The sequence below is a fragment of the Dermochelys coriacea genome, chromosome 5, assembly GCF_009764565.3.
Source record: "Dermochelys coriacea isolate rDerCor1 chromosome 5, rDerCor1.pri.v4, whole genome shotgun sequence".
In the NCBI taxonomy this organism is placed as follows: domain Eukaryota; kingdom Metazoa; phylum Chordata; order Testudines; family Dermochelyidae; genus Dermochelys; species Dermochelys coriacea.
This window is the reverse complement of record NC_050072.1, coordinates 130,283,094-130,291,448: the sequence shown is the minus strand read 5'-3', so window position 1 is coordinate 130,291,448 and position 8,355 is coordinate 130,283,094. Positions and strand designations below refer to the sequence as shown.

At 39.2% G+C, this 8,355-nt stretch overlaps 1 protein-coding gene and 1 long non-coding RNA gene across 2 annotated transcripts in view; one reads left to right on the top strand and one right to left on the bottom strand.

Moving 5' to 3' along the window:
- Positions 1-475: 475 nt before the first annotated feature.
- The window catches only part of PIGG (phosphatidylinositol glycan anchor biosynthesis class G), a 115,390-nt gene continuing 107,510 nt past the window's right edge, over positions 476-8,355 (bottom strand). Inside the window, exon 7 of the mRNA XM_038402987.2 lies at positions 476-1,831. Within this exon, the coding sequence (XP_038258915.2) occupies positions 1,606-1,831 (226 nt within the window). The 3' untranslated portion in view covers positions 476-1,605. The remainder of the gene's footprint in view (positions 1,832-8,355) is intronic.
- On the top strand, positions 2,962-3,186 carry LOC122460125. The gene is made up of 2 exons (XR_006281214.1): positions 2,962-3,017; positions 3,111-3,186. It is a non-coding gene; the product is annotated as an uncharacterized LOC122460125 (long non-coding RNA).

The window sequence follows — 8,355 nt, the reverse complement described above, 5'->3', positions numbered from 1 at the left end:
CAAGTTGCAGTGGGGGAGGTTTAGGTTGGATATTAGGAAAAACTTTTTCACTAGGAGGGTGGTGAAGCACTGGAATGTGTTACCTAGGGAGGTGGTGGAACCTCCTTCCTTAGAAGTTTTTAAGGTCAGGCTTGACAAAGCCCTGGCTGGGATGATTTAGTTGGGGATTGGTTTGAGCAGGGGGTTGGACTAGATGACCTTCTGAGGTCCCTTCCAACCCTGATATTCTATGATCTTCTCCAAACCATCCTAATCCAAGTCTCCAATATTGCAACCAGTATAGGTAAGCCAGGCAAGGCAGATTCACATAAAAGATTAGTTTATCTTCCTTGTGTTAAGAGGGAGGTTTATTCCTGTTTTCTGTAACTTTAAGGTTTTGTCCAGAGGGGGATCCTCTGTGTTTGAATCTGAATACCCTGTAAAGTGTTTTCCATCCTGATTTTACAGAGATGATTTTTACTTTTTTTTTTTTTTCAATAAAATTCTTCTCTTAAGAACCTGACTGATTTTTCCATTGTTCCAAGATCCAGGGGTTTGGATCTTTGATGATTTTGTAACCAATTGGTTAGGATATTATTCTCAAGCCTCCCCAGGAAAGGGGGTATATGTAGGGCTTGGGTGGGGGGATATTTTGGGGAAAGATGTCTCCAAGTGGTCTCTTTCCCTATTCTTTGTTTAAAACGCTTGGTGGTGGCAGTATACTGTTCAAGGACAAGAAAAGTTTGTACCTTGGGGAAGTTTTTAACCTAAGCTGGTAAGAATAAGCTTAGGGGGTCTTTCATGCGGGTCCCCACATCTGTACCCTAGAGTTCAGAGTGGGAAAGGAATCCTGACACCTTCTCATTAACAACCTCAAATATACATAAACAAGTAAGATTTGACCATTATTTGCTCCACACAATAGAAAAATAATATTTTTCAATTTAGAGACCCACCTTAATCTTATGACTAAAATCCACAAGGTTATTTCAAAAGAATGTTATTCCAGTTTATAATGGCTTTTGGGACTGTGGTTTTAATGAATTACCTTTAATATTTTATCTAGCTAAAAGTAGCTATATAAAGACTATGCCCAAAACCAGCAATTTTAGAATAACTGAAGAAATCTAAACTTAATGAGCACAGTTTTCACCTAGTTGAATGAGGACAGTCAAGCGCGTCCTCATTTAAGGCCTGATACATTTCCCATTGACCAGAATGGGGGCTGGATCAGGCCTTTAACATTGAAAGCAATGAGTTGCAAGTCCATGAGTAACAATGACAAAACACCAATAAGATTTCATTACTAAGGAAGTTCTTAATATTGGAAGCCTCATTACATCAGATGGCAATGGCTGCACTGGTGAAGATGGGAAAGATCTGAGTTCTGAAATAACTGATACAGAATAAGGGAGCTGTAACTAATGATGAAAAGGCGGGTTTACCCAGATTAAACATTTTGAAACATAAACCCATTTAAATAAAACAAGCCTTGTATAACATGTTTTCCAACAAACAAAAATAATTACATTTCACAGGATAATTTAAAACCATTATTTTCATTATATGACGCCAGTCTAACCAGCTAGTACTGTAATGACAGACTTTGGAACGATACATTCACTTTCAGTCATGGATTTTCTGAGACCGGTTCTGATCCATGGTTGTAAAGAACATGCAAACAGCAGCTGTGATGAACACACGCATTCCTTCATAAAGAAGTTTAGGTGAGAACACACTCCATATGAACAAGTGGTACCGTAGACCTGTTACCAAAATTATGTAGACTGTGACTGGAATAGAACATATCAGTGCATAGCAGAAACAGCCATGACCCATTGCTGCTGAATTCCTGTTAAAAAAAAAAAAAAAGTTAATGTTCATGTATTATAGATTCCAAGGTCGAACAGATGATTGTAGCCATCTGGTACGACCTCCTTGTATAACACAAGTTATACAACATCCCCCCTCCAACTGTAAACTCAGAGCATAACCTTTAGAAAAACATCCAGTGGTGATTTAAAAATGGTCAGTGATGGAGAGTCCACCATGACCTTTGGTAAACTGTTCCAATGGTTAATTACCATCACTGTCAAAAATTTACACTTTACTTACTGTCTGAATTGGTCTAGCTTCAGCTTCCAGCCACTGGATCATGTTATACCTGTCTCTGTTGTACTGAAGAGACCATTATTACATATCTGTTCCCCCTGTAGCTACTTAGACTGTACTCAAGTCACCACATAACCTTCTCTTTGTTAATCTGAATAGATGGAGCTCCTTGAGTCTATCCCTATAAGGCATGTTTTCCAATTCTTTAATCATTCTTGTGGCTCTTCTCTGAACCCTCTCCAATTTATTAACATCCTTCTTGAATTGCGGGCACCAGAACTAGAAATAGTATTCCAGCAGCAGTTGTACCAGTGCCAAATACAGTACAGACCCATTTACGCACGGATGTTAGGAGTCAAGCCATCATGACTGCGTGTTAACGGACCATGGGTTAAGAGGTCCATGCTGAAATATCTTAAGATACCTATATATACACACACGTACCAGTTTAAGCTAAAAATGTGTAAGACATGTCATGAAAGAAAGACTTCCCGTTAGAATCAAATCAACAAGAATCAATTTCAAAAATTATTAGCACAGACTATATATAGTACATGTACCAAGAGTCCACAATGATATATACAGTAGTTCTTGGCTCTAAAAAGTGTCTATGATTCACTTAGGAAAAAAAGCCGTTATTTTCTGCTCTTTCTGGCTCGCATTTTTTTTTCTTACTTATGAAGTCTGTCATTCGCCACAGATCAATGATTTTGATATTTTCTGCATTTTGCTCCTCTATAAATCTTAAAACAGTTTCTACAACACTAAGGGCTTCTGTGAGCGAAATTTTGACCTTTTCAACAACATCCTTGTCGTTGTCATTGCCATCACTTTTGTGGTCCAACAGCCTCGCAGCTCGTTAATATATTTCTTCCTAGGACAGAAATTCTGAAGTCTGGCAATCTTCATCCATCTCCAGCCACTCGGTAAGGATTTCCGGTGATGTATCAAAACTAAAATCTTATCATTTGAAAGAGGAGTTTACCTTTATCCTCTTTTGTCTGCGTGCGTGTTTGTAGGATGTCTTCTTCCGAAAATCCCTCAAAGTCTGGCTCTGAATCAGTGCCACTGCTGGAGTTTTCCAAGTCTGAGCCGTCTTTAACAGAAAAGGCATCACCGAGAGCCTTCATCCAGCAGTTTTCAATGGACTTTTGTTTTACTCTGTCCCAGACTTTTTTAACTAAATAAATAATTTCCTTCATGTTTAACTGTTTCGGGAATTTGGAAATGCCTGAAGACATGCATGACGCTATCACCAAAATCAACTCCCGTTGATAACTGTTTTTAATATTCTGAATAATACCCTGATCTAAAGGTTGAATTTTTGATGTTGTGTTGAATGGTAGGTATAGCACTCGAATTTTTCCATCCCTTGATACCAGTGATTCAGCTGGAGGATGGGCTGGACTATTGTCAAGTAGCAAAAGTGCTTTGGCTTCGAGTTTCTTCGACCGCAGATGCTTACGAACAGCTGGAACAAAGCTGTTGTGGAACCAGTTGTCGAAAATGTGTCGTCATCCAAGCATTTTTGCTGTTAGCATATATTACTGGCAGTTTGGTTCTATTGAGGTGATTAAAGCAGCGAGGGTTATGAAAGTGGCCAATGAAAAGAGGGGCAAGCTTATGGCTGTCCGTCTTATTACTACAAAAAAAGAAGAGTCACACGATCTTTTATCTTTTTAAATCCAGCTGTTTTCTGTGTATCGTAATTAAAGGCTAAAGTCTTAACAGGTAGCAGTTTTGCAAATAAAGCTGTTTCATCACAATTATAAAGTTGTTCTTCGTGGTAGTCTTCATTTTGTAAAATAGATTTTAAACTCGGCAGGAAACGCGTTTGCAGCCAATTCATCGGCTGATCGGCTTTCTCCAGAAATCAATACCTGCACTATGCCGTGACGCTTTTTAAAACTACTTATAAACCTCTTGCTGGCGTGGAATGATTCACACCCCCGCCGTTAAATTTCCAAATTCTGTCGCTTGGGCTTGAAGAATTGGCCCACTTAGCGGCATTCCTTTCAGCCTTTCCTGAGCAAACCACATATGCATGGCTTTGTCTATTGTGGCTTTTGCTGAATAGCGCACATGTTCTCGCTTAAGTACCGTGGCAGAATCGATATTTTGTATAAAGCTATTCAGTTTAGATTCGTTTTTTAGCCATCCTTGGAGAGTAGATTTGGCAATCCCAATATCTTTTGAAACTTTGGCCTGGGTTTCTCTCCTATTTACTCGATCTATTGCAGCTAGCTTTTCTTCTACAGTGTAGGAACACTGATGCTTGCCCTCTGCCATTATATTAGGCCTACCATTAAAATTTTCTAAACTACTATATATTATATATCTCTCTAGAGTGACCATGATTAAGCGTTTGTGATACGTCTTTACCAATATTGGTAAAGATGTACACAACATGTTTCCGCTCTGCACTTCCTGTCGATTTCTATGTCACTGAGTTAGTGAGCAAATCTGTAGCTCTGCATAGCAAGTTCCTGTACTAATGAGTCTCGCATGTGGGTAGGTAGCACTGGGAGACATGGCATTACCGCACGTTAAGCGGATTCGCACATAAACCTGTCTGTACTGTACAGAAGTAAAATAACCTCTTTACTGCTATTTGAGATCCTGTTTATACATCCAAGTATCACATTAGCTCTTTTGGCCACAGCATCACATTGGGAGCTCATGTTCTCTGATTATCCACCATGACCCCCAAATCTTTTTCAGTGTCCTCCATTCCATAAGTGTGGTCCAGATTCTTTATTCCTTGATGTATACATTTACAGTTAGTTGTATTAAAACACATATTGTTTGCTTGCATCCAGCTTACCAAGTTGTGTGTCAGCTGCAAACTTTATCAGTGATGATTTTATGTTTATTTTCCAGGTCACTGCTAAAAATGTTAAATAGCATAGAGTCAAGAACTTATCCCTGCAGGACCCCCCTGAAAACACACCTGCTCAATGAGGATTCCCTATTTACAGTTGCATTTGAGACCTATCAGTTAGCCAGTTTTTAATCCATTTAGTATCACTCTACTCTTTTTTAATCAAACTATCATGCGGTCCAAGTCAAATGCCTTACAAAAGTCTTAGTAACAGAAGTCAACATTAACCAACCAACCAACCCTGTAATCTCATCAAACAAAGAAATATCAAAGTTAGTTTGACGGGGTCTTTTTTCCATAAATCCCATGTTGATTTGCATTAATTACATTATCCTCCTTCAATTCTTGATTAATCAAGTCTCTTGTATCAGCCATCCCATTATCTTGCTCGGGATCAATGCTAGGCTGACAGGCCTATAATTATTCAGGTCATCCCATTTACCTTTTTTAAAAACTGGCAGAACACTTCTTCTGGAACTTCCCCATTGCTTCAAAACTTATTGAAAACAAACATTAACGGTCCAGCGAGCATCTCAGCCAGCTCTTTTAAAACTCTGGGATGCAAGTTATCTGAACCTGCTGATTTTAAAAATGTTGAACCTTAGCAGCTTCTGTTTAACATCCTTCAGAGATACTAGTGGAATAGAAAAGTGTTATCACCATGCAATGAGATTGTCATCGGTTTTTTTCCCAAATACAGAACTGAAATATGTATTGAACACTTCTGTCTCTTCTGCATTATTATTGATAATTCCATCTAGTAACAGACCAGTACATTTTCAGGACTCTTCCCCCTCCACCTCCACCCCAAAATGAAAAAATACCTGTTATATAGAACTTTTCATATCTTCATCTAACATTGTTTTATTATAAAGGCTCCTCTTATATGATCTTTATTTAGAAGACTGTCATATATATTATTCAATGGCAATAATGTAACTAAAAAAGGTTTCCCTATTGCCTTATATATCCTTGTCCTCGTCTGTACAGCCTCTTAAGCATCCGTCACCGCAGCAGCTGAACACCACAATAAAGGTGCCTGACACTATGGTGATGGGAGTCATCTGTGTATGTAGATAGATATCCAGATGTTTACTTTCAATATTTTTTCTATGTAGAGACTTCATAAAACAGTTATGTTGACAACTTTACAAAAAAGTATGCATCTTTTGCACTGTGCACTTTCTGATGCACAGGCCCCATCTTTCTGCAGAACCGTTCTATAGGAAGAGCTGACTACAATTTTCTCAGCACTAGTTTTCCTCTCTTTGCTGGATGGTACAGAACAGAAAAGGATTATTTATGTCTTAGTGAGAGCTCTCTAACATTAGTAAAGGGTAACTGGACAGTGCACAAAATTGCACACTCTCAAAATGAACTGCTGCCAAGAAGTGATGATACTGTATTAAAGCAATGTAAAAATCAGAGTATTAGAAAAGTTATAAAACCATGCTTGTTATATGCCCTCCAGAAAAATATTGTATTTCAAAGTGTGAGAGAGCAGTCAATTAAATCCATGTCATAAAGGCTGACAGTTCAGCATGATCCTAACCATAAATTAGTCTTCTCATAAAGTAGAAATCTGCCAATCCGGTGAAATATTAGAAGTCTGATGGAAGTAGTATATGCTCATTTTTCTAAATAGTTTTTAACAGCTCTCCCTCATGACCAAAACCCCAGGATATACTGCCTCCATTGGTATAGCTGTGTCAAGGTTCCTTCCCCACTCTGAACTCTAGGGTACAGATGTGGGGACCTGCATGAAAAACCCCCTAAGCTTATTTTTACCAGCTTAGGTTAAAACTTCTCCAAGGTGCAAACTATTTTACCTTTTGCCCCTGGACTTTATTGCTGCCACTACCAAGCGTCTAACAAATATATAACTGGGAAAGAGCCCGCTTGGAAACGTCTTTCCCCCAAAAATCCCCTCAAGCCCCTTTCCGGGGAAGGCTTGATAAAAATCCTCACCAATTTGCATAGGTGAACACAGACCCAAACCCTTGAATCTTAAGAACAATGAAAAAGCAATCAGGTTCTTAAAAGAAGAATTTTAATTGAAGAAAAAGTAAAAGAATCACCTCTGTAAAATCAGGATGGTAAATACCTTACAGGGTAATCAGATTCAAAACAGAGAATCCCTCTAGGCAAAACCTTAAGTTACAAAAAGACACAAAAACAGGAATATACATTCCATTCAGCACAACTTATTTTATCAGCCATTTAAACAAAACAGAATCTAACGCATATCTAACTAAATTGTTTGTTTATTAACCCTTTACAGGAGTTCTGACCTGCATTCCTGCTCTGGTCCCGGCAAAGGCTTTGAAAGTATCTTGTCTCCTCATTGGTCATTTTGGTCAGGTGCCAGCGAGGTTATCTTTAGCTTCTTAACCCTTTACAGGTGAAAGGGTTTTTTCCTCTGGCCAGGAGGGATTTAAAGGTGGTTAGCTTTCCCTTTATATTTATGACAAGCTGCAACTCTATCCCTTTTCCTTTTCTTCTGCAACTCTGAACTACTGCAACTTTTATCCCCAACCTGAATTCTCGTTTGCCCCCTTTTCTCCCCTCCCCTTAGCTAGCAGGATCCTGCATCACTCGAGAGCTCAGCTGGATGTTCCTCTGACTGAGTGGTCTAGCCCAGTTGTTTTGCCCAATGTGTCATAATAAGCTTCTTCCCAACTCAGTCTGGGTGGTCCGAATCCTGGTACCCACATGACAGGAGCCAGAAGACACCCAAATGAGGCAGTGTGGAGCTGGAAGGCTCTGTAGAAAGTACCCAGGACTGCAAGATATGCAGAGTACTGCTTCTACTACTCAGAGGCACTTCTTCTACAGTAGTGACGCCATGGTGGTGCATATCCTCCTTGCATCCCACATGGGTCTGTCTTGACTTAGCTCAGCAGAGACTGCTCAACCACTCCAAATTATGGGTGCCTGGTCAGGTTGGTAGATGGAAAAAATGTGGATAATAACATGCATAAGAAAGTTTACTCCTGCCTATCAACAGAATCCATAGATTATAGTTTGTATTGACTCAGATTCTGAGTGGACAGTGAATGACATTCCCCTCAGTTTTTAACTACATGGATCCTGATATTCTTCTGAACAGAAAATCATTTAAGATGGCCAGGTAGCTCTAAGATACACTGTCTTTTTATATTGGTGACAAAATATCAAGCCAAATCCTTACCCCGCCACCCCCCTCAAATCTTGATGGTTTATATGGGCCACAACATACATGAATGTACTATTCTTTAAGACAAAGTCCAGTTAATAACTTCAGACAAGTCCCGCTCTCATCAAAATCAACAGCAAAACTCCTACTGATTTCAGGGGGAAAAGAATGGGCCACAGCAGCATATTTCCACTTTGGCAATTGATTA